General features: G+C 38.8%; 1 protein-coding gene across 1 annotated transcript; it reads left to right on the top strand.

Annotated features, from left to right (window-relative positions):
* Window positions 1–27791, top strand: LOC134324786 (rho GTPase-activating protein 8-like). Its single transcript, XM_063006699.1, has 13 exons — window positions 1–43; window positions 3384–3457; window positions 7828–7962; window positions 9194–9281; window positions 9748–9879; window positions 11782–11868; window positions 11961–12059; window positions 13931–14041; window positions 17087–17160; window positions 18146–18223; window positions 20438–20566; window positions 25724–25827; window positions 27230–27791. Exons 2-13 carry the CDS (start codon window positions 3418–3420, stop codon window positions 27425–27427), a joined length of 1275 nt encoding a protein of 424 aa, XP_062862769.1. The 5' UTR covers window positions 1–43; window positions 3384–3417; the 3' UTR covers window positions 27428–27791.
* The last annotated feature ends 83 nt before the right edge of the window (window positions 27792–27874 follow it).

Here is a 27874-nt window from a genome sequence, read left to right as displayed (position 1 = left end):
AGTTGAATTTTCAAACACGGCACCTGATCCGACGCTGCTGACGGTAAGAAACTATTTTTTTTACATTTATACTAAAAATAACTTTTTTCATCGTCTTTTCAACATAAAAACAACTCATAAACAAACTTGTAAAGTTAAAAATAACTTTGGGTCATCTAGTACTTCAGACAGTAATTTCTCAGGTGAGTGGCGGTTGAATGGTTTCTGTTTACAGTTGGTTTCTATGAATTTTATGGACTAATTTTTTCCTATTTTTTTCCTAACTTGTTTCCTGGTTGTCAAAGTTACACAATTTTATTTGTGTTCATACACATATTAGCTAAGTAATTAGTAACACTGGTCTAATATGGCCTTAAAACACCTCTAAACCGCGGAGAAATGGTCTCCACAGGACAGTTGAAGGATTCCTGTGGTATCTGGTACCAGGACATCACCAACAGGTCCTTCAGCTTGTGTACGTTTCGGTAGATGTTCTTCAGTACATCCTGGTACCGTGTCTTCCTTGGGTAACAGTGGTTTATGAACTATGAACGAAAAGGTTGAGAGTTCGAATCCCAGCTCTGCCATGCAGCCACTGTTGGGCACTTGAGCCCTTAACCCTCTCTGCTCCACGTGAGATGGTGCCCTGTGCTCTGACTCCAGCTTCCAAAACAAGCTGGGATACATAAAGAAAGAATTTTGTTGTACTGTACATCTGTATATGTATATATGACAAATAAAGGCATTCTTCTGTTCTAAATGAAACCCATGTGCCTGGCCGTCCACCGGATTGCTCCCATGTCCAGTTTTGATCCCTGCGTGTCCAGTGTAGGTGCTTTTGACTGTGGACAGGAGTTGGCATGGGCGCTTTACACAGAAGGGTTGAATGCAGTGTGTTGTGACACATCTACCTCTTCACCATCACTAAAATGATCTGCTGTTTAAAACACAGTAACACTTCTGTTGGTCAGTAACAGACACCATAGCCTTCATGTCCTCTGGCGTCAATAATTCTGGCTGTTCGCGGCTTGGCCCTCCTCAGACCACTGTCGGTGGCTATTCACCACAGCTGTTAGCACCCCTGGCCATAACAATGTTATTTATTTTATTTATTTATTAGGATTTTAACATCATGTTTTACACACTTTGGTTACATTCATGGCAGGACAGGTAATCACTGGTTACACAAGATTCATCAGTTCAAGTCTTTAATGTCAAACACAGTCATGGACAATTTTGTGTCTCCAATTCATCTCACTTGCATGTCTTGGACTGTGGGAGGAAACCGAGCTCCTGGGAGAAACCCACGCAGACACGGGTGTGGAGTTTGCAAAGGACCTGGACCGCTCCACCTGGGAATTAAACCCAGGACCTTTTTGCTGTTAGGCGACAGTGCTAACCACCGAGCCACAGTATAACTAACATCGAGTACCTACCGCTGGCACAACATTTAATATATTCCTAACCGTTACATGCACAGTAGTTACGAAATAGGAATTGCTGTCCGTGCTTATTTTGGGGAGTGGTCCTAATGTTTGGCTCATCAGGGTTTATGATACACTATATGGCCAAAGGTATTTGGACACCTGGCCAGCTTGTTGGACATCCCATTTCTAAAACAAATGGTATTAAAATAGTGACTTCTTTGTAAGCTTTTTCAGCAGCCACTCACAGGAATTTGTGCCTAAAAGATCAAAATCATTTTCTTTATTTTTAGTTTTGCTTGCTTTAACTTAGTGGTGAGTTAGCCACCACCAACCAAAATTATTGACACCTTTGATAATAGAAAAAAAGGAAAAATGGCTTAGTTAACTTAATCTCTTCCCGTAAAAAAACCCCCAAAAAAACCCATAAACACAGTACAAAAAAAACTGCAATGTAAGGTTACAATCCTGCAAGGGCGGCACGATGGCTAAGTGGGTAGCACTGTTGCCTCACAGCAAGAAGGTCCTGGGTTCGATCCCCAGGTGGGGCGGTCCGGGTCCTTCCTGTGTGGAGTTTGCATGTTCTCACCGTGTCTGCGTGGGTTCCCTCCGGGTGCTCCGGATTCCTCCCACTGTCCAAAGACATGCAAGTGAGGTGAATTGGAGACACTAAATTGTCCATGACTGTGTTCAGTGTAACCTTGTGAACTGATGAACCTTGTGTAATGAGTAACTACCGTTCCTGTCATGAATGTAACCAAAGTGTAAAACATGACGTTAAAATCCTAATAAACAAACAAACAAACAAACAATCCTGCAATGGATTGGCACCCTGTCCAGGGTATTCCTGCCTTGTGCCCAGTGTGTTAACTCGTAGTCCTGGATTCTGTCGATGTTCCCAGTAATATGTATTTTATCGGCATCTGTGTTAACTTGAACAGTCGTGATTAATCATTTCGTGATGAAATGGTGATTACAGATGAATAATTGAATAAATGAATTAAACTTTTGCAAAATTTTGGTGCCACTGATACTTTGCTGTGGGGATATATGGATTATCAGTTTAACATTGCTGTAATTGCAAAATTATATTAATTTCATTTATGCCGGACTCTTTCATTTAAATAAGTTCCAAGTACATTGTAAAAAAAAAAAAAAAAAATAACACAATGACCAGTCAGCCTTCCCCTTATCTCATAAACACTATTGTGAGGTTATGGTCTTGCTGGGCTTCTGCTAAGCCTGTTATGCCGTGCAGTGGCTTTTTTTGTATTTAGCATGTGCCCAGTCTTATCTCAGTAAAACAGAATATCCAGTCTTACAGGATTCCAGGACTAGTTGTTGAAGGTCAAAAGACTGGAAATGGTTGGAAAAAGACTACCTAATGCCTAAGCTTTTATCGGTCTATGATCTAAAATAAAGGAATTTAAAACTGTTACTTTTTCCAAGAAAGAAAACCTACCACGCTTGTTTTTAAACTTGTTGTTGTTTTTAAAGTAAAAAATAGGGATGTTTAATAAGCCGAAGTACTTGATAACAGCTGTATTAATCCATATTATAAAATATACATAGGGCTTATGAGGCATGCACTATCTATCAATCATATCCCATCAATCCATCTATTTTATCCCATAGATATTTCACACTTATCTTTTCATTTTACTCATTCAAATAAGTGTATATATTTACTAAAATAAAAAAATTTATATTTAGTACATGTATTGTTTGTATAAAGTTACACTGTGTCATAGTTAGCCTAATCTGCTGTTGCAGACAAAATAGCTGATTTTTAAAGATTTTCTTTGATCAGTAAGGATCAGTGGTTTTGGATTGTGCAGTGTGGCATGCTTATCTCTTATCTCTGGCTGGTTAAGTGCTGCAAAGATGGACAGCAAAATTCTGTTAAACTGTATTAGGTTTAACCTCTGTATTAGGTTTGACTTTGGTTTTATTACCAAGTAAGTAATTTTCTCATTTCAGAATGTAACAGAGCTGACCGAATATAAGTCTTAACATGATCTCAACAAATGACCTGGAACAGCTGGCAGAGATTGGTGAGTTCATCTTGTTCTTTTTCTTTTAGTTGTAATTATTGGATACAGTGCTGTGAAAAACTTTTCCAACAGATTTTAATACTTTTGAATAAATTTTTCCACAGCACTGTAAGTACAATAAGTCTATTACACCGATCAGCCATAACATGTTTCTACACTCACTGTCCATTTTATCAGCTCCACTGACCATATAAAAGCACTTTGTAGTTCTACAATAACTGACTGTAGTTTATCTGTTTCTCTGCATGTTAGCCCCCTTTCATGCTGTTCTTCAGTTTTCAGGACTCTTCCAGGACCACCACAGAGCAGGTATTATTTAGGTGGTGGATGATACTCAGCACTGCAGTGACAATGACATGGTGTGTGGTGTGCTGGTATGAGTGGATAAGACACAGCAGCGCTGATGGAGTTTTTAAACACCTCACTGTCCCTGCTGGACTGAGAATAGTCCACCAACCAAAAATATATCCAGCCAACAGTGCCCCTTAGGCAGCGTCCTGTGACCACTGATGAAGGTCTAGAAGATGAGCAACTCAAACAGCAGCAATAGATGAGCGATCGTCTCTGACTTTACATCTACAAGGTGAACCAACTAGGTAGGAGTGTCTAATAGAGTGGACAGTGAGTGGACACGGTATTTAAAAACTCCCAACAACGCTTCTGTGTCTGATTCACTCATACCAGCACAACACACACTAACACACCACCACCATGTCATTGTCACTGCAGTGCTGAGAATCATCCACCACCTAAATAATACCTGCTCTGTGGTGGTCCTGTGGGGCTTCTGAACATTGAAGAACAGGGTGAAAGCAGGCTAAAAAGTATGTAGAGAAACAGATGGACTACAGTCAGTAATTGTAGAACTACAAAGTGATTCTATATGGTAAGTGGAGCTGATAAAATGGACAGTGAGTGTAGAAACAAGGAGGTGGTTTTAATGTTATGGCTGATCAGTGTATTTAATATTATTATTATATGTTGTTTTAAGAAATGTTGGCCCCTGTTTGTGGGGAATTCTTTCAATGAAAAATGTTTGAGTGTAACCTGATTATTCAAACTTGGACATGAAACAGCGTCACAGAAGTGTGTTTCTGGAAAAGCCTTTATCTTTCTGTTGGTTAGCAGCTGTATCTGCTGTGCAACTACCACACTGATACCATTATGTCCAGTATCTTTTGTATAATGGAATGATGACAATTGTCTTTAACTGAGGTGATCGAGACCTGTAGCTATTTAGATGTTTATCTGGCTTTTGTTGTTACTTCCTGGGTGAGTCATCAATGGGCTATTGGAGGAATTTGGGGGGCTGTTTATATGTTTTTAGGAAAACTTTCCATTGTTCCTGGTTTTCTTTGTTTAAAAATAACAGCTCTCACTGTGGTTTGCTGCAGTATGCTTGTTGAGATTATTTAGCCTGGTTTAAATTGCTGAATAAATAAAGGTTTTATTTATGTGATGTTTAGATACAACAGGGCTGCAGTAATTACGTCTAGTCTAATTAAACTCTAAATCAATACATTCAGTTAAATGTTTGATTAAGTAACTGAGTGTGCAGGTACTTTATTACACAAGGCAAGTTGGTGCTGGATAAAGGTAAAATATTTTACTAACTATATGTTGTTAACTCAGGTTGTCCCTGTCAGTAAATTTTGTTTGCAGATTAGTGATCAGCAAGTTGCAGAATATACACTTAATCCTCACACGTCCTTACAGCAGCTCTGCTCACTGTGCATGTCTGTTTAATGAGCTTGCTTTGAAACTGGTATAATAGGCTACAGTGACAATGCCATCGCCACTTAAAATGTGTCAAGTCATGTTTGACCACAATCAAGAAAGAACTAAAGCTTCTTATGAGGTCTGAGATAGTATGATTCATACAGGTTGCTCTTATTTTGTGCGTTTTCTGTAAATACATTTACATTTGTGATATTTAGTGAAAGCTTTTATTTAAAGCGACTTACAATAATGACCGAACACAATTTAAGCGATAGAGGGTTAAGGGCCTTGCTCAGGGGCCTTAACAGTGGCAGTTTGGCAGTTGTGGTGCTTGAACCGGAAACCTTCTGCTTACTAGTCAAGTACCTTTCCACTGTGCTACCGCTGCCCTAATTCTACTGCTAATTGTGTTGTTAAAGTACAATGAGCATGAAGGGCAAGCCGTAGCCTAGTGGTTAGGGCACAGGACTAGTAATCCAAAGGTTGCTGGTTAACTGCCAGGTTGCTGCTGTTGGACCCTTGAGCAAGGCCCTTAACCCTCAGTTGCTCAGACTGTATACTGTAACTGTAATGTAAGTCGCTTTGGATAAAGGTGTCTGCTAAATGCCGAAAATGTAAATGAAGGGAGTTTAGAGTATTTGCATGTTGTAAGACGCCTTTACATTTATAGCTTCAGCTTTTAGCTGACACTTTTATTCAAAGTGACTTAACAATTATGACTTTGTTTGTTTGTTTATTGGGATTGTAATGTCATGTTTTACACTTTGGTTACATTCTTGACAGAAACGGTAGTTACTCATTACACAAGGTTCATCAGTTCACAAGGTTATATCAAATACAGTCTTGGACAATTTAGTGTCTCCAATTCACCTCACTTGCATGTCTTTGGACTGTGGAGAAAACTGGAGCACCCGAAGGAAACCCACGCAGACACGGGAAGAACATGCAAACACCACACTGAAAGGACCTGGGCCACCCCACTTGGGGATCGAACCCAGGACCAATTATGACTAATTACCGAATTTGAGCAAATGAGTGCAACAGTGGCAGCTTGATTTTGGAGCAAGAACCAGCAAACTTCTATTACTTGTCCAGTACCTTAATTGCCGAGCTCTCACTGCCACTTGTTGGATGCTCCAAAAATAAAACCTCATTTAAATAAAATAATTGCTGATAGAAACTGAAAATGCCAGTTCCCTCTAAAACCCTTATTTCCTTCCAAAAGTTAATGAGTTTTGTTATCAGCAAACTCTTATGACTCAGCTCTGATCTCACTCTGTTGTCTGGAAAGGAGTCAGCTTACGATTATCTAAAGTGGCAGCGGTGATTCTTACTCCTGCTTGAATCAGCTCTGCCCTGGTGCTGGGAAGGAAGTCAAGCATGTGAAGTAAAGCACAGAAAGCACATTTCCCATAAACCACATGTTAAATTTGACATGCACCTCTGTGCTGAGCTATATTTAGAGTGTTCCAGAAAAGGACGGGTCACTGGTGCGATAAGGCTGACCGCTGTAATTGTGTCTGTTGGGAGAACAGCGGTGCACTGTTAATTAAACACAAAGACTTTACTGCATTTTATTTTTTTCAGTTTTTTAGCTAGTGCATGCTCAGTGAGCTGCTGGCATTTCTGAACAGAAATGTCTTCTGACCTTTTCACTGAATAATTAGGTCATGTTAATGAAAGTCTAAAATAGTGGAAAGATCTGAATATGTAATGTGACTCTTAGGCAAGAACCAAAGTCAGTCAGTTCTGCTTTGTATTTTTTTTTCTTCTTGAAAAAGTAGAAAATGATTTCATAAAGTATATTTGTTTTTTTTAATAATCAGAAGTAACAAAGTCTTATGTTTAGTGTCTTAAATGTTTAGTTCTTTAGTACCTAGTGGCATAATGTGCTAATAAAAGATAATAGAGGCACTTTAACCATTTTGTAAAATGATTAGTATTTGGGCAACTTGATGATGCTCTAAGAAGTAACTGTTATTAATCATCAGTCTGGTAGAAGGTACAATATAAAATCATACTTTTTTACAGTGAGAATTGTTTACAAATGGGGAGCCTTCACGACATTTGGCATCTTCCCAGATGTGGGTGTCCAAGTCAGTTCAAGGTCAGAGAAATAAAAAAAAAAAAACCCAAGAGCTATTTTCTAATGTATATTTTCATGTTTTTACCACTACTTTATCTTGGTCAGTTGTGGTGGGTCCTCACTTGGTGCAATACAGTAACACACCTTGTATGTGACGCCAGTCCATCACTAGTCCCCCAACCCCCCTCTCCCAACCACACATAGCCAATCATGTCTTTATGTATGTGCCTAATTGGCTACCAACAGCACCACTGGGGATTCAAACCATGGATCGCAGTGGAAGTGGGACAGCGGAATTTACAGCCTTGCCACCTGAGCACCTTTATTCTACATTAAGGGACAAGAATTTTTGGAACACATCAGTTTACAGAGAATAAGACTTTCTGGTCTTTTCTCATAAGTATTTGAATATAAAAAAAAAGCTTATTATAAATCGCTGTATTTTACAGTATAAATTAAAGTATTTTAATGTGTGGATAATATGGTTCATTCCTTGTGCACATTCAATATGAGAGTTAGTGTAAAATACAATAATGCACATTAATGCTATTTTTCTGATTAATAGAGCTGGAGAAGGAAGAAGAGGAGGACAAAGGCAGAATAAGTCAGAGTTCTTTAACGCATCCCAGTGGCAATGCTTGTCAGGACACATCACATCCTTATTATGATGTTGCACGTCATGGCATCCTTCAGGTTACTGGTAACAACTGCATTTCCTTATCTCTGTTTAACTCCACAATGTCTGCATTTTTATTATTCAGTAGCGCTGTGGCTATCACATTGTTAAACAGGATTTCCTGGTTCTGTCAGTCCTGGCTGGAGACTGTTTAGTGTTCAAAATACTTTAAGTTTCTTTTATCTTTTAGTTTGACTAAATGTGGACAAATTTAACAAAGTTACATTGCAAATGAAAATTCTATCATTTTAAATACAAAACAACTATGCTTTTGTTTAATACTGTACAAACCTGGGACAGGATGTAGAATGCTAATAAAAACAGAACACTGATTTAAATATTGTCTTTAATCTGTAATAGAATAAAACAAAATATTTTGACCTGTTTTTTTTTTTTTTGTTTAAATATACGCTTATTATTTATTTGATGGCTGAAACAGTTGAAAACATGCTTATCTACAAACAAAGCAAATATACCTGTTTTTTTGTTTTTGTTTAAATAAAACATGCTTATCTACAAACAAAGCAAATATACCTGTTTTGTTGTTTCAATGTTTTACACACTTTGGTTACATTCAGAACAGGGCAGGTAGTTACAGGTTACACAAGGTTCATTAGTTTTTATTGTCAAACACAGTCATGGTCAATTTTGTTTCTCCAATTCACCTCACTTGCACGTCTTTGGACTGTGGGAGGAAACCGGAGCTCCCGGAGGAAACCCACACAGACACGGGGAGAACATGCAAACTCCACACAGAAAGGACCCAGACCGCCCCACCTGGGAATTAAACCCAGGACCTTCTTGCTGTAAGGCAATTCAATGTTTTTAATAGTATAAAGGTCTAAACTGCAGGCAGGCCAGTGTTACATCTGCGAACTCTGATCAAGCAGTCATGCTAATGTAATGCACACAGAATGTGGCCTGACATCGTCAATTTAAGCGTTGAAGTCTCTGAAAATTTTGAATCATATTGACTCAAGCCTTTGTCGCTTCAATGTGTAGATATGTTTCAGGATTAATGATGGCCTCACAGGCATTAATTCTACTGATATACTTTCAAAAATTTAAACTTTACACTGTTGGGCTTTCCTGTTATGGCTCAGAAGAACACCATGCCCATTATTTGCATGCACCCTTCTATCACAGATCACTTCTACCACTGCCAAATCTGCTTATTTTTTTAAGTCACTGTCTGTCACTTGGCGGGTGATCAAATAACTGTTTTCCTGTTTCTTATGTGGTGTGTGTTTGTTAGGTGATGATAACTATGGTCGAAAACTGATCATTTTCAGCAGCTGCTGCATGCCACCATCACATCAGCTTAATCACCACAGGCTCCTGGAGTAAGTACAGTAATCATTACGTTTATGTTAACGTCTCCTTCTACACTTTATACGCCGATAACTAATATTAAATATCCTTAAACTTTGATCCATCATACGTACTATATCAAAATCCAACATGCTTTTGTATTGAATATAACCTCATGGGATCTGGAGTACTACGGAAAACCTCTTGTCAAAAAAATTTAAGTTAAGTTTTTACTGCGCAAATCAAGTCATGTATGAATGGCTAAAAAAATATATGATGTGGTTTGATGAGTCCACCTTTGAAATTGTTGGAAGGATTTGCTGATCAATGCTGTTTGTTTTTCTTTTATATTTTATTATTATTATTATTATTACTGTCTCAACTTAAAACTGTGCTTGTATTTTTCATGCTATATTGTTTCAGATCATATAAAATGTGACATAATGAAAGAACAGGACACTTTTGTTGTTAACACTTAAATGTGTTTCTCTTATACAGGTATATGAAGTACACATTAGACCAGTATGTTGAGAGTGACTACACAGTGGTTTATTTCCACTATGGCTTACGCAGCATCAACAAACCAAACCTGAGCTGGCTCAGAAACGCTTACCGGGAATTTGACCGAAAGTATGTAAAATATATATCTCCGCATTGTCCTTCATTAAATTGTAAAGTCCTTACTGTTTATTTTGTGTAACACAGAAGCTGTACTGTAACAGGCCAACTTAAGAGTGTATTTAATTCCATGGTTAATAATTTAGCTCCTTTAATAAGGTCAATTCGGTCAACATTTGGTGTTTGTGATGAACTGTAATGCTTCTGCCTAGAGGGTGGGGGATTGTGTTGTTATTAATAGGTGGGTAATATACAGTATATGTACACTGACGAGGCATAACATTATAACCACTGACGGGTGAAGTGAATAACACTGATTATTTCTTCATCACGGCACCTGTTAGTGGGTTGCGGATATTTTAGACAGCAAGTGAACATTTTATCCTCAAAGTTGATGCGTTAGAAGCAGGAAAAATGGGCAAACTTAAGGATTTAATTGAGTTTGACGAGGGCCAAATTGTGATGGCTAGACGACTGGGTCAGAGCATCTCCAAAACTGCAGCTCTTGGTCCTGGTCTGCAGTGGTCAGTATCTATCAAAAGTGGTCCAAGGAAGGAACAGTGGTAAACCGCGACAGGGTCATGGGCGACCAAGGCTCATTGATGCATGTGGAGAGCGAAGGCTGGCCCGTGTGGTCCGATCCAACAGACGAGCTACTGTAGCTCAGATTGCTGAAGAAGTTAATGCTGGTTCTGATAGAAAGATGTCAGAATACACAGTGCATCACAGTTGCAGGGGTTTTTTGGCAGCGAAATGGGGACCAACACAATATTAGGAAGGTGGTCATAATGTTATGCCTGATTGGTGTATATATATAAGGCGGTTGATAAAGATTAAATAAAATACATTTTGTTTTTTAAATATATTTCATTTCATTTTCATCAACCACTTTATGCTTCACTGGGAAGCACTGGGTGCAAGGCAGGAATACCCTGGACAGGGTTTCAAACCTTACCCATCCTCCCTTCTCAGACAAAGCCGATCATGTCTGTGTAGACACACGGTCAGTCAGTAGCACCACTGATTTTTGAACAGATATCTTAGCGGAACAGACCGCTAGCCCTCCACTGTGCTCCGTGGGTAATAATGTGTTAAATTAACTTTATTTCATTTCTCAACAAATATTTTGAAAATGTTTAAGTAGTTCAAGCTTTTACTCTTTACTGTAACACCTATCTCCTAAAAATAAATACATAAATATAAAAAGACCTAGATATACACCGATTAGGCACAACATTATGACCACCTCCCTGTTCTTACACTCACTGTCCATTTTATCAGCTTTACTTACCATATAGAAGCACTTTGTAGTGCTACAATTAGTGACACTGACATGGTGGTGGTGTGTTAGTGTGTGTTGTGCTAATATGAGTGGACACAGCAGCGCTGCTGGTGTTTTTAAACATCTCACTGTCACTGCTGGACTGAGAATAGTCCACCAACCAAAATTATATCCAGCCAACAGCGCCCCGTGGGAAGCGTCCTGTGACCACTGATGAAGGTCTAGAAGATGACCAACTCAAACAGCAGCAATAGATGAGCGATCGTCTCTGACTTTACATCTACAAGGTGGACCAACTAGGTAGGAGTATCTAATAGAGTGGACAGTGAGTGGGCACGTTATTTAAAAACTCCAGCAGCGCTGCTGTGAACCATTGAAGAACAGGGTGAAAGCAGGCTAAAAAGGTATGTAGAGAAACAGATGGACTACAGTCAGTAATTGTAGAACTATAAAGTGCTTCTATATGGTAAGTGGAGCTGATAAAATGGTAAAAAACTGATACTGACAGTGAGTGTAGAAACAAGGAGGTGGTTTTAATGTTATGGCGAATCAGTGTACTGTATATTAGACAAATATTTGAATAACCTCACTAACGCCTATATTATTGTTTATTTTGTGTGCATTAATTCCAGGTATAAGAAGAATCTTAAAGCCCTCTATGTCGTCCACCCCACAAATTTCATCAAGATCTTATGGAATTTATTCAAACCTCTTATAAGGTACACAGATTTATTCAATTTCAAAATCTTTTCACTGCTTTACTGTTTTGCTCCTTTCTGAAGTTCATATATATTGATTTTTCTCTGTCTAGCCACAAGTTTGGCAAGAAGCTAACCTACGTGAACTATCTGACAGAACTGCGAGAACACGTCAACTACGAACAGCTCATCATCCCACAAGCCGTTTTAAGGTTTCTATATAATTTCATTTACATTAAAATGATTTACTGTCTTAGTTTAGTTTTAGTTTAGAAGCAGCAATTTAAACACAAACTTGTTGACAGTTTTTTGGAGGGAAAATAAGAAAGAGATTGCAGACCTACCAGTAAATATTCATGAGAATATATCTTTAAATACTGTGTAACTTTTCGAAGAAATGCTGACACTCACTAACTGACTCACTGCCTGCACATTAATCATCACAGAGGTCTAAAGCAGTGGGTAATTTAACACATTTTTACATTTCATTAATAGAGAAATGTTTGGTCTATTAGTTTTGCACAGAGGGTACAAGGCTAGTACAACTCATAAAACTATGTAAATAAATGACCAGATCTGCTTATATTTGTTTAAAATAATACTGATATGCAAAATAATCACATTTTTAAATGATAACTTTTTTAAAATAAATAAATAAATAAATGGCAAAAAGTCACTATTTACAGGGATGTTGTAGCCTAGCGGTTAAGGTACTGAACTAGTAATCAGTAGATCGCTGGTTTAAACCTACCACTGCCAGGTTGGCACTGTTGGGCCTTTGAGCAAGGCCCTTAACCTTCAGTTGCTTAGAGTGTACTGTATATTGTAAGTCGCTTTGGATAAAAGTGTCTGCTAGATGCAGTATATGTAAATATTTAGAAATTTAAACTAGTAAATCATCAGTATAACTTCCAACAACCTGTTAGAAAGCAAACTTTTTCTTCCCATGTCTTAAATAATTTTATGTTTTGATTGGGGTTGCTATATAAATGATCCCAGACTATTCCGGAACCTAACTGAAAGATGACATTCCTTTTGGTCAAAAGTGGCACTAGCCAATCTCAGGTTTAGGTTAAAGCCTAATCTATACACACCACTGGAGATGTTGCAGGTTAAAAAGAGGTTGGTAGTTTGGACAGCAGTGTAGTCAACTACTTTATCAGTTAATAAAACTGATGTGAATGAGATCTGATCGCCAAGCTGTAGATTCACCATAATAAATCACTCTAGTTTTACACAAAAGCTCTCCTTGTCTGGGTTAAAGCAGTTTTGCACAAACTGAATAATTCAGAAATCTACTCCAGTCTTTCAAATAAAAGATTCAGTTAGAGCGCTCTTGGTACTCATGTATCCCGGCTCCAATTTCATGTGGATATGACTTCACATGTCACTCTCTCCTAATTCATTTTTACTTTCTCTGTTTGCATCTGGTACCTGGTAAAATAATCCTCTTTTTGGAAGTACCCGCCACAGAAAAAGCAGTAATCCCGTTCCTAATGAACACTGGCCATAGAGAATTAACCTGTACAAGTTAAAAACATCTTGAATACCTAATCACAAAGCTGTATAAATCTGGGTACTTTTGAAATATTCAGTTAAGTGATTTATTTAAAAGACACAGGCAAGCTGTAACCTAGTGGTTAAGGTCCTGGGCTAGTTATCAGAAGGTCACTGGTTCAAGCCCCACCACTGAAAGGTTGCTGCTGTTGGGCCCTTAAGCAAGGCCCTTAACCCTCAATTGTTTAGACTGTATACTGTAACTGTAATGTAAGTCACTTTTGATAAAGGTGTTTGCTAAATGCTGAAAATGTAAATGTAAAATGTAGTGAGTTGGAAAAGGCCAATTCAGAAAACAGTTATTTAGGTTGTACTGTGTTCTAGAAGCCTGTTAACATTAGTCTGTTAATAGTATAAATGTGTGTGACATTAATCCTGAAATTTTTGAGATGTAAAGTGACTTGATTTCTTCTACATTTGTATTCATGCTATATTATTGCTGCATAAATACATTTAAGCTAGTGCTAAATTGTGTACATTTTACTCTGACTGTGAGCTTGAGCATTTCATAAACTGTTGTGATCAGGCATGATGAGGAACTCCGTGCTGCTCAGAAAGGCGGAATACTCCCTCCAGCAAAGGTCCTACCTCCTCGACCCCCTTTGCCCACCCAGCAGTTTAGTGTAAGCTTACAATAGTAAGTACATTTATTTGCATTTATTTATTCTTACATTGCTTTCAATATTATGAACACATTTCTTAAGTAAATGACTTATTGTATTGAACTTTATTGTAGACATACTGTATATCGTCACTGTTCGATAAAAAAACATATCAGGAAAAGGAAAAAACTTTTTCCCCTGACAGTATGATTTAAACAAACTACAGATGGCGCAATTTAGATGCAATTCAGCACAGAAATAAAAATATATCTTTATCAGGTCGTCAGTCCGTCGGTTTCATAATATTCATAAAATGGACCTACATGTATTGTAGACAGCAAACAGGGACATACATGGATTTTTTTTGGTGAATTCCAAAGAGCATGTTCAACTTCTTCTTGTGTGTTGTGTGTTCTTTTAAATACTGCCAGTATGAATGCGTGTTTTAGCACGAGCAGAGTCTAATATATACTAGACTATACCTGGTCAAAATCAGCACATTTAATCTAGCAGCCAATGGAGATACTTGTTAAAAAGATTGCGTGATTTTTCATCTTTTCATTGGTCATTTTGATATTAGCTGCTAAGGACAGACACATTTATATTCACAGTCAACACATGTAAAAAAGTGAAAACCACTAAAAGTGGAGATATGTGTTTTTAATCGGACAGCGACGATATAGAAACCCTCATTTCTTGAAAGACTTCCAATATTTTGACTGACAAACTTAATTGTATTTTTTTAATATAAACAAATAAATAATATATATAATGATATAAACAAATTTGATTATAATACAAACAAATTAGAATTTGATGCCTGCAATCCAAAAGTTGGAAAAGGGGCCAAAATAATAGTAAAACAGGTGAGGGAATCATGACTGGGTATTAAATGAGAATCTGTCATAGGCTTAGCCTGCAAGCAAAGATGATTCGTGGCTTACTGAGTTGTGCCAAACTTTGTGATAGAATTGTAAATCAGTCCAAAAAGAATATTTATCAATGCAAAATTGCAAATAATGTAGTTTTTTCACCATCTACAGTACATGATATTGTGAAATTCATGGAATCTGGAAATATATTGGTCAGTGTAAGACAAGACCAGAAACCACTCCACTGTTGAGTAAGCATGACCTTCGAGGAAAACTGTTCTCTCATAACACTTTCCACCGCTACATCAGGAAATGCAACTTAAACTTGATTATACAAGGAGAAAAAATTGTCTGCAGTCCCGATCTGTCTCCTGTTAAAATGTGTGGGGAAAATTCCACTAGTAACACAGCAACAATCACAAGTATCATCAGTTCTAAAATGATGAAGTGTAATTGATAGGACAGCTGATGGAACACAGTGCTAAATGTGTCTCTTTCCGTCTAAGTTTTTTGCAGGCATTAAATTCTAAATTTAATTATGTTGGTCAGTTAAACATATACATATAGTTATACATATATATACAGTGGGGCCAAAAAGTATTTAGTCAGCCACTGATTGTGCAGGTTCTCCTACTTAGAAAGATGAGAGAGGTCTGTAATTTTCATCATAGGTACACTTCAACTATAAAAAATCCAGGAAATCACATTGTAGGAATTTTAAAGAATTTATTTGTAAATTATGGTGGAAAATAAGTATTTGGTCACCCACAAACAAGCAAGATTTCTGGCTCCCACAGACCTGTAACTTCTTCTTTAAGAAGCTCTTCTGTCCTCCACTCGTTACCTGTATTAATGGCACCTGTTTGACCTCGTTATCTGTATAAAAGACACCTGTCCACAGCCTCAAACAGTCAGACTCCAAACTCAACCATGGCCAAGACCAAAGAGCTGTCGAAGGACACCAGAAAGAAAATTGTAGACCTGCACCAGGCTGGGAAGAGTGAATCTACAATAGGCAAGCAGGTTGGTGTGAATAAATCAACTGTGGGAGCAATTGTAAGAAAATGGAAGACATACAAGAAGACCATTGATAATTTCCCTCGATCTGGGGCCCCACGCAAGATCTCATCCCGTGGGGTCAAAATGATCATGAGAACGGTGAGCAAAAATCCCAGAACTACACGGAGGGACCTGATGAATGACCTGCAGAGAGCTGGGACCAAAGTAACAAAGGCTACCATCAGTAACACACTATGCCGAGAGGGACTCAAATCCTGCAGTGCCAGGCGTGTCCCCCTGCTTAAGCCAGTACATGTCCAGGCCCATCTGAAGTTTGCCAGAGAGCTTATGGATGATCCAGAAGAGGATTGGGAGAATATCATGTGGTCAGATGAAACCAAAATGGAACTTTTTGGTAAAAACTCAACTCGTCGTGTTTGGAGGAAGAAGAAGAACCCAAGAACACCATACCTACTGTGAAGCATGGGGGTGGAAACATCATGCTTTGGGGCTGTTTTTCTGCAAAGGCAGGACGACTGATCCGTGTTAAGGGAAGAATGAACGGGGCCATGTATCGTGAGATTTTAAGCCAAAACCTCCTTCCATCAGTGAGAGCATTGAAGATGGAACGTGGCTGGGTCTTCCAGCATGACAGTGATCCCAAACACACCGCTCAGGCAACGAAGGAGTGGCTCCGTAAAAAGCATTTCAAGGTCCTGGAGTGGCCTAGCCAGTCTCCAGACCTCAACCCCAGAGAAAATTTGTGGAGTCCGTGTTGCCCAGCGACAGCCCCAAAACATCACTGCTCTAGAGGAGATCTGCATGGAGGAATCGGCCAAAATACCAGCTACAGTGTGTGCAAACCTGGTGAAGACTTACAGGAAACGTTTGACCTCTGTCATTGCCAACAAAGGTGATGTTACAAAGTATTGAGTTGAACTTTTGTTATTGACCAAATACTTATTTTAACCTACAATGTGATTTCTTGGATTTTTTTTTTCTCATTTTGTCTTTCATAGTTGAAGTGTACCTATGATGAAAATTACAGACCTCTCTCATCTTTCTAAGTAGGAGAACTTGCACAATCAGTGGCTGACTAAATACTTTCTTCTTGATTCTTGTTTTTATTGCATTTTTACAAATTATATATAATAAGTATGTTTTGTTATTAAAATGTTTACAAAATCTGTTTTTAAATGTTTATTTCAGCATTAGAGAGAAGAACAATGGTGCATTGATTCCCCCAGTAATGCACCAAACTGTGTCTTACCTCAAACAAAAAGGTAAAAAGCAGCTTAGATAAAAAATGTATTACTGTTTTAAATGAATGCTTTTGCTAGAATGTAATCATGCAGCATGAATTATAGTTTATACTTGTCTATTTACACTTTACTATTGTTGCTATTGTGCCACTTATAATACAATAATAATGGCATGCATTTTAACATTGACTTTAATTACTTTAGAGATTACAAATCAAAGGGTGCTTGGATGGTGCAGCTGTAAATTATGCCAGCCTCAGGATTATTAAACAATCCTAAGCAACAGTATTAAAGCTGTAGCAAGAGATTATATGGGACACCCCTTCTAATTCTCAGGTTCTGGTGTTTTAGCCGCACTCAGTGTTAATAGGTCTAAAAATTCATTATGTAAAATAAGCTAAATGTGTGTGACAGCAATTGGGCATGGTCCTTTTATGCACAAAGCATGGTCCAAAAAGACATGGCAGAATGTGTTTAATGTGAAGTAGCCTACTCAGAACCCAACTGAACACATTTGGGATGAATTAGAACATTGATTGATTAAAAAAAGAACTTTAGGTTCAACATCAGCGCCCGACCCCACGAATGCTGATTGCAGTTAATTGGCACAAACACCCACAGGCATGCTCCAAAATGTTGTGGGATACCTTTCCAGACATACGCTAACTGAACACAGGGTTGACTTTATCCTGGTTGGAGTCGCAGCGTGTCTGGACTGCCCTGGAATGGGTGCTAGTTTATTGCAGGGCTTTGGTCGCCAACCCCCTACATAGATAATCACATCTGTGTAGATGACTGGCCAGCATATAGCACTGCTGATATTTAAACCTGAATTTCAGCATTAGCTGGGTAGCGCCCCTTAACATGTTGTCTTTATTAATTAAATCAGTAATTGAATTCATTGAGCTTTGATATTTTACTTAGCATACCTAATCTCAGAGATATTGATCTCAATTAAAAGCAGATAAGCACACATTTCAAACATTCTCCTCTGTGTCCACCACAGGACTAAAAACAGAAGGGATCTTCCGAAGGTCAGTACGCGTGCAGCTCATCAAGGACATCCAGAGACTCTGTAACCAGGGTAAGCTCTCTCTCTCTCTCTCTCTCTCTCTCTCTCTCTCTCTCTCTCTCTCTCTCGTGCTCTCGCTCTCTCTCTCTCTCTCTCTCGTGCTCTCGCTCTCTCTCTCTCTCTTCATCTATTTTCCTTTTTATTTCTTCTCTTATCATCTCTCTCCCTGGGGTGCAACAGGCCCTGTACCAGTGTTTCCATCTCCTTCAGCCAGTAAAAGATGATCAATAGGACGCAGTCACCTCCCCTGGCTCTCGCTGGAATCACAGGCAGCATGTCTCCTGCAGAGCTTCCCATTAAGATAGTGTCAATTTCAACTTTTCACTTCATTACATCCAGCAATTACCTCTGCACGTCTAACACACAGCACTGCTAACACACTCAGTTCTCAATGAGGAGTTCATGAATACAGGGCTCGTTTTATTAAGATAATTGTATTGAATGTGGAAATAAAAAAATAGCTCTGAGATCAGCTAGTTATATCATTTCTCATGTTTGCACACGTAATTCTGCTTACTCATGCTATCACTGGAATACATTGCTTTGTTCTTTTAAACATAACATTAAAAAAACATCTCATTTACACTATATGACCAAAAGTATTTGAACAAACGACCATGAGCTTGTTGGGCATTTCATTTCAAAAGGAAATGGAATTATAATAGAGTGATTATAATTTTAGCGATCGTTTTAGCTATAATAATATAATATAATCAGCCACTCTTCTAAGAAAACCTCTTGGAAGACTTTGAAGTATGTCTGTTGGAATATTGTGCCCATTTAGTCAAACGAGCATTCTTATCAGAATCAGATTTCAGAATCAGATTTATTGGCCAAGTATGTGGATACACACAAGGAATTTGTTTCCGGCTGATGGTATCTCTCTAGTAATAATACAGTGTACAGGCAATGTATACATTAAACACAAAAACACAAAATTATACAAACTATAAGATTATATACACGCAATGTATGGCTTGTATGGCTTAGCACTTATGTTCTTGGGCACTGATGTTATTTTGACACATTATATTTTATGCTTTTAGCCATAGTATTGTTCTAACTTGATCAAACATCTTGGTTTTATGTTCTGTTTTTGAAGATGCTGGGCTTCACCTGCCCTGTTACTAATATAAATCTTAATGGAATGAGGTTCTAATTATGAAGCTGCTAATAAAGACTCATGATAAGGAGGGAAGCCAACAGTCACTTCCAGTCACTTAAAAAAATTGCAGGACAGCAGTCCATGCAAAACTCATTTACCAAAAATAAGCACAACTGTGTCAAATTATATCAATAATGGAGCTTGTTGTACTTAAAAAAAAAAAAAAGTAGCATTAATGTGGCTCAGCAGTCTGTTGAGCTAGCCCACCACTGATGAGATCTGGTTTTGAAGCTATCGGGCTGCTGTTCATCTACACAGACATGATTGGCTACGTCTGAGAGTGGGATGGCCGAAGCCCTGCAATGGAATGGTGCCTTATCCAGGTTGTTCCTTCCTTATGCCACCCACCGTGACCCTAACCAGAACAGAGCGGTTGATGGAAATTAAAGGAAAAATATTTGCACCTTGGCTGTGGAAACATCATAAAATATTGTGCTGCAACTAGTGTTTACACATCATCAAACTAAACAAGAATAGAGCCCTGTACTGAATCATAAAGAAAATAATTAAATCTTTTATTTAATTATTTGGACATATTACCAATACAACAGTACCAAACACACTAAAACTAAACAGAACTAAAATTCTAAAAACGAATGCGATAAACATGGCCTAGCCAATTGTACGTTTATGAAATATTTTGGAATTGAGTCCATCACTTTGTAACCTTGGGAAAATAAAGGTTATTTACCATGAGCTATGAGTCAAAATTGAACCACAATACTGCAAAAAGCTAATTATGTCTTATGCTACATTAAAGCTGAAGTTGACAACAAAGAGTTTCAACAAGAGTTCAATGTTATTACTGTAATTTAAGGACTGGATATTTTCTTTACTTTTTCATTTTTAAAGACAGCACTAAAACTGTATTTGTTCAGAACAAACAGGATAGGGACAGGATTTTAGCAGATATATTCTGTTGTTTTGTGTTTGATGGCTTATAAACGTCTTAGAAGAAAGAAAGAAAGAAGATTTTTTTAGGAGTGAATAAGCCTACAAGATGAAATGTAAATGTCATTATAAATCTGTCTCTGTTTCTTTCTCCCTGTCTGTTGCCTCAGGGAAGGTGGTAAATTTTGAGCAGTATTCCGATGTTCATGTTCCCGCTGTGATCCTGAAGACATTTCTCCGAGAGCTTCCAGAGCCGCTGCTAACTTTCAGTTTATACGACCAGATACAAAACATCACCAGTAAGTTTTTAGTACAGACTCTTACATACAGTTACGACACTATGTGTCCATGTAGTATGTGACCATGTTATTGTGTTTCAGCCGCAAACACTGCTGACAGTGTATAAAACCCACTTTCAAAAAAGCTGGGACAGTAAATGCAAATAATCGGATACATAATTAAGCAATAGAACACGAGTGGGAGTGTGTTATCGCGAATAACATCACGGCTGTGATTTGGTCGCAGGCACGAATCGAAGGTGAGTGCCGAAGATCATCACAGCCGTGATGTTATTCGCGATAACGCACGACCTCGAGTGTTCTATTGCTTTTATACAACAGTTTTTACAAAATAAAGAAAGAAAATAAATCAAAGAAGCCCTGAATTTTATATTAAATATGCTTTAATATTGACAATACCTTCCACCAAAAAGTAGTTCCACAACGAATATAAAGTTTAACACTACAAAGCAGACATCCCAAGTTGCAAAAACTCATTTCAGGGAGGTAAGAACAACAAGAAGAAGAAGAAAGCAAGAACCTCCGAAGGGAAAAAAAGAAATAAAAAAACCTCTCGCACACACCAAAGGCTATGGATGAAAACAGAACTACTAGGAGCTGCTAACTGGCTTAACTAACTGTTCGCATTACAAACACATTAATGTTCCCTAAATAGTGCACTAGATTGTGTATCAGATCATGGATATACAGTGTATCACAAAAGTGAGTACACCCCTCACATTTCTGCAAATATTTCATTATATCTTTTCATGGGACAACACTATAGACATGAAACTTGGATATAACTTAGAGTAGTCAGTGTACAACTTGTATAGCAGTGTAGATTTACTGTCTTCTGAAAATAACTCGACACACAGCCATTAATGTCTAAATAGCTGGCAACATAAGTGAGTACACCCCACAGTGAACATGTCCAAATTGTGCCCAAATGTGTCGTTGTCCCTCCCTGGTGTCATGTGTCAAGGTCCCAGGTGTAAATGGGGAGCAGGGCTGTTAAATTTGGTGTTTTGGGTACAATTCTCTCATACTGGCCACTGGATATTCAACATGGCACCTCATGGCAAAGAACTCTCTGAGGATGTGAGAAATAGAATTGTTGCTCTCCACAAAGATGGCCTGGGTTATAAGAAGATTGCCAACACCCTGAAACTGAGCTACAGCATGGTGGCCAAGGTCATACAGCGGTTTTCCAGGACAGGTTCCACTCGGAACAGGCTTCGCCAGGGTCGACCAAAGAAGTTGAGTCCACGTGTTCGGCGTCATATCCAGAGGTTGGCTTTAAAAAATAGACACACGAGTGCTGCCAGCATTGCTGCAGAGGTTGAAGACGTGGGAGGTCAGCCTGTCAGTGCTCAGACCATACGCCGCACACTGCATCAACTCGGTCTGCATGGTCGTCATCCCAGAAGGAAGCTGACGCACAAGAAAGCCCGCAAACAGTTTGCTGAAGACAAGCAGTCCAAGAACATGGATTACTGGAATGCCCTGTGGTCTGACGAGACCAAGATAAACTTGTTTGGCTCAGATGGTGTCCAGCATGTGTGGCGGCGCCCTGGTGAGAAGTACCAAGACAACTGTATCTTGCCTACAGTCAAGCATGGTGGTGGTAGCATCATGGTCTTGGGCTGCATGAGTGTTGCTGGCACTGGGGAGCTGCAGTTCATTAAGGGAAACATGAATTCCAACATGTACTGTGACATTCTGAAACAGAGCATGATCCCCTCCCTTCGAAAACTCATGGCAGTTTTCCAACAGGATAACGACCCCAAACACAACCTCCAAGATGACAACTGCCTTGCTGAGGAAGCTGAAGGTAAAGGTGATGGACTAAACCCAATTGAGCACCTGTGGCGCATCCTCAAGTGGAAGGTGGAGGAGTTCAAGGTGTCTAACATCCACCAGCTCCGTGATGTCATCATGGAGGAGTGGAAGAGGATTCCAGTAGCACCTGTGCAGCTCTGGTGAATTCCATGCCCAGGAGGGTTAAGGCAGTGCTGGATAATAATGGTGGTCACACAAAATATTGACACTTTGGGCACAATTTGGAAATGTTCACTGTGGGGTGTACTCACTTATGTTGCCAGCTATTTAGACATTAATGGCTGTGTGTTGAGTTATTTTCAGAAGACAGTAAATCTACACTGCTATACAAGCTGTACACTGACTACTCTAAGTTATATCCAAGTTTCATGTCTATAGTGTTGTCCCATGAAAAGATATAATAAAATATTTGCAGAAATGTGAGGGGTGTACTCACTTTTGTGATACACTGTATGTTCCCTACATAGTGCACTAGATAGTGAATTAGACAATTGGTTATGTTCCCTACACAGCGCGCTAGATTGTATATCAGATAACGGATTTAAAACGCGACCGGGAAAAAAAGTCTGTGTTGCCTGCGTGCGCGTTTGTGTGCATGAAGCTTGTCGTTAATGGCAACGCGTCAGCGGAGTAATACCATTGTGGTGTGAAAAGACCGTGCTGTTATCACAAATATCAGCACGTTTAGAACGCTTCTCAACCAATCAGATTGTAAGGTCGGAACTACCTGTTGTATAAAATACAAATAATGCATTTGTTGTTTAAGTGACTAATGTACAAATCCCATTTCTGAAAAAGCTAGGACATAGAAAGAAAACATTTCCAGTGTTTTTACTGATCAAATTTATTGTATTTTATAAATAGAAACACATTTAGTATGTGATACATGTAACACACTCTAAAAAAATTGGGAGTGGCAAAATAGGAATCGAAAAACTTTATTGAATATTCAAGTTTAGAACAGTGTTGAACAATAAGCAGGTGAATTGGTAACAGGTTAGGAAATCAAGATTGGATATAAAAGAAGGATCCACCAAAGGATCAGTCCTACAAGTACTGATTGGTTGTGGCTCATCACTGTGATGATAGAAATTTGCCTATCATAAGAGACATTTATTAATGCAAGATTGCAAAGAATTTAGGTCTTTCACTTGTCTTGTCACTTAACACAGTCTACTGCTGCATCAAGAAATGCAACCCAAAACTTTTGCACGAAGAGAAAGCCATGAATCATTTCTATCCCGAAACGTCCGAGTTCTTTGGTACTGAGCTCATATCATACGGTCCAAAAGACAGTGGAAATGTGTGCTTTGGTCAGATGAGTCCACGGTTCTGCTTGTTTTCGGGATAAACAAACCTCAAGTTCTCCATGCAAAGACTTTCAGATATCCACTTTACCTCAATTGCATCAGCTATTCTGCTATTTAAATTCTGTTCATATGTAGATAAGACTGTTTTAATTCGATTGTTTTATTTTATTATTTATTTTGTTTTTTTGTATGGATTACAAGTAATATAGCAGTTTTATGTACAGTTAGTATTTAGATAATATGTATAGCCAAAAATGTAAACACAGCCAGAAGAACTTTGATCAGGTGGTTTTTACCAGATGCTGCACTGGAGACACGGTTAACACAAACACATTGTAAGAGGGGAAGCTCCTCTACTCTGTGATACCTGCCAGATACCCATTTCAATCAAACATGTACTAACTAAATGTTCTACACTGATCAGCCATAACATTACAACCACCTCCTTGTCTCTACACTCACTGTCCATTTTATCAGCTCCACTTACCATATAGAAGCACTTTGTAGTTCTACAATTACTGACAGACACAGCAATGTTGATTGAGTTTTTAAACACCTCACTGTCACTGCTGGACTAAGAATAGTCCACCAACCAAAGATATCCAGCCAACAGCGCCCCAAGGGCAGCGTCCTGTGACCACTGATGAAGGTCTAGAAGATGACCAACTCAAACAGCAGCAGTAGATGAGCGATCGTCTCTGACTTTACATCTACAAGGTGGACCAACTAGGTAGGAGTGTCTAATAGAGTGAACAGAGGACACAGTATTTAAAAACTCCAGCAGCATTGCTGTGTCTTATCCACTCATACCAGCACAACACACACTAACATACCACCACCATATCAGTGTCACTGCAGTGCTAAGAATGATCCACCACCCAAATAATACCTGCTCTGTAGTAGTCCTGGGAGAGTCCTGACCATTGAAGAACAGCATGAAAGGGGGCTAACAAAGCATGCAGAGAAACAGATGGACTACAGTCAGTAATTGTAGAATTACTAAGTGCTTCTATATGGTAAGTGGAGCTGATATAATGGACAGTGAGTATAGAAACAAGGAGGTGGTTTTAATGTTATGGCTGATCAGTGTAAATACTTACAGCAGTGACAATCTGTGGCAGGGTTTTTCAAACCCTTGTCGCGAGCCGAAAAATGGGACGCAGAGAAAAACAACAATAATTAAATAAACTTGTACACGAATGCCCCCTTGTGGAGGCTTTATGTTATATCTTGTGTACAGAGGGTAAGATGCATTGTATTGCCTGGGTTGCATAAAAACTCATGGACAAAATATGGGTTGTTTGGAAAACCCTGATCAATTGCAATACCTCAGACTATGAGAAAAATCAATCTTTAATGAAGCCGAAATGAACACAGTCCTTGTTTTTTTGGAAAAAACTGGTCTAAAAGAGCGCATCTAAGAAATAACACTTGACAAGGATAATAAACTGAAATATGAGAATTACCTACTTCTCCTGCTGTGAAAATAACCAGTGTTAGCATGGTGTAAAACATCTAAATAAATAAAAAGTAGCCAAAAATGTGATTATAAGTTTAGCACAGTGCTACACTGGCTAAGCATTTATTACACAATGCTTAGTAGCTCATGGATGCCAAACATGTCTCATAGACAATTTTATTTGGGTTAAGAAAAACATGGTGTTCCTTAGCTTTGGCATGCTTTGTCCTTAATAAAAGATCAATATTTATTAAGTTTAGTCTGCCTCAGCGTTCTCAAAATCCTAAATGTTTATCCAGCGGGAGTAATTCATTTCTCACTCTAATTAAACACCAGTAGATCTGTGACTTAAACAACCACGTGAAGAGCATTGACTTATGGTCTCTTTGTACTCTCTGGAGGTAAAAGCAGTAGTATAAGCACATTTTACTCTGCCAGAAATAACACAGCCTGTCAGAGTCTTGGGAATAAAGCTTTCAATTATTAATTAAGGACCCAAGAGGCTTGTTTGGCATTTTTTAAATGAGGCATTTTCATCATTTTTTTTAATGTAATTTATATTCACAGAGGTGGAGAGCAGTTTGCGAGTTTCGAGGTGTAAAATGATCGTGGAGTCTCTTCCAGAACACAACTTCATCGTGGCCAAGTACCTCGTCTGCTTCCTACATATGGTAAGAATACTGAAAACTGCTCCATTCTGCAGTTTCGCTTGAAACCAGTGACTCCTGAACAACCTGTTTTTATATCCAGCTCCTTCATCAGTTTGCACAATGTCCTAAATCAGGCAAGTCTGGCCCGTGGGCCAATCACGGCCCGAGGTCAGATTTTATACGGCCCACGTCTTCTGTCTTAAATTGCATTATTTGTGGCCCGCCAGCACAGTCAAACAAAAAATAATAAATCATGCAAATTCAACATGTAATTCCTCTTTTGGAATTCCTATTTTGGAATTCCTCTTTTGCATCACTGTGTAAGTACGCATTCATATGAGAAGTGGCAATACCGCAAATCAGACGTACTTAATCAGAAAACTTAACACTTACTTAATTTAACATTTTAGGGAAGCAGTATTTTAAAAGTAAAAAGAAAGAAAGAACTAATCGATTAATCGAACTGCTCCAAGGTCAGAAGTTTGAGCCTTGTATCCATGTAATGTCTAGAGTTCTCTATGGTTCTGTCTGAACTTAGTGAGCTGCCTTGCTGCCCACTGTTTACCTGGGCAGCTGCTTAAGTAGAGAGGATTCTTACTGACATCGAACTTTAGAAGGCAGATTACATTATCGCTGTCCCCAACTCCCGCAGCAGTGAGCTAAGCTAACAGACTTGTCCTCAGACCGTTCAAACCAGTGGGCTGAGGTGACGCAACCCGCTAGCAATCCTTATGGCTCTGTCTGAAAACCTAGTGAGCTCTCTACATAGACAGCATTTATGTCATCCTACACGCACTCCCGAGAAGAATCCTGTCTAAATTCATAGATTAAAAAAAGAGCACAGTGGTTTGGTGGGTAGCTCTGTTGCCTCATAGCAAGAAGGTCCTGGGTTTGATTCCCAGGTGGAGCGGTCCGGGTCCTTTCTGTGTGCAGTTTGTATGTTCTCCTCGTGTCTGTGTGGGTTTCCTCTGGGAGCTCCGGTTTCCTCCCACAATTTTAAGACATGCAAGAGTTTCCACACTTATATTTTGGTTGGAAATGGTGAGGGCGGGAGGAGTAGTAATTGGTCGTGTCTGAGAGAGCTTACAGTCCGGATTTAGTGCCATTTGATTTCCACCTTTTTGGACACTCAAAGAAGCTTTAAAGGGAAGAATATGTTCATGTGATGATGATGTGAAAGCAGTGGTGCATCAATAGCTACACGCTTAACCAAAAACATTTTTTGCTGATGGCATTAAAGCGTTAGTACGACGCTGGGTAAAATGCATCGGAAGGTGACTGTGTAGAAAAGTGATATCATTTGTTTTTGAAATTCCTAATAAATCAAGTTCGTGCAAAAGTGCAGAAACTTTTTGAAGAACCCTCATACATAACTGATTCATTAAATAAAACCCTTCCTCATTCTTGTTAACTGTCTGTGCAGGTATCTCAGGAGAGCATCTTCAACAAGATGAGCGCCACTAACCTGGCCTGCGTGTTCGGGGTGAACCTGGCTTGGCCTCGTCACGGTGCTGTATCTCTAAACGCCATTGCACCACTCAACATCTTCACTGAGCTGCTCATCGAGTTCTACACGACCATATTTAGCTCTCGCTGCCCTTCTCAGCAGGTACTGCCCTGATTGATACTCACACTCAGTACCTTATTACACCACCGCTTCAGCTCTCACCGTTTGCATGACTGGCCCAAATCGTGGGCCACTGAAATGAGGTATTAAGATGTAAAAATGCTGCTGTGGACCAAAACACTACACGAGTGCAGCTTTAAGGTTATTGTGACACAGTACAAACTGTTTTCCACACAGAAAATGTTACATTATATTCATGTTTTGTTTTTCTTTTTTTTTGTGTATTTTCTATCAAGGCAGGCTAGAGATAGATAATAATACACTGTTTGTTTTAAATGGGTATTTAAAGACATTTATTGCTCACATATGGTCTATCTAAATACACCGATCAGCCATAACATTAAAACCACCTCCTTGTTTCTACACTCACTGTTCATTTTATCAGCTCCACTTACCATATAGAAGCACGTTGTAGTTCTACAATTACTGACTGTAGTCCAT

Source organism: Trichomycterus rosablanca, chromosome 1, assembly GCF_030014385.1.
Source record: "Trichomycterus rosablanca isolate fTriRos1 chromosome 1, fTriRos1.hap1, whole genome shotgun sequence".
Classification (NCBI taxonomy): Eukaryota; Metazoa; Chordata; class Actinopteri; order Siluriformes; family Trichomycteridae; genus Trichomycterus; species Trichomycterus rosablanca.
This window is presented reverse-complemented; position numbering and strand designations above follow the sequence as displayed.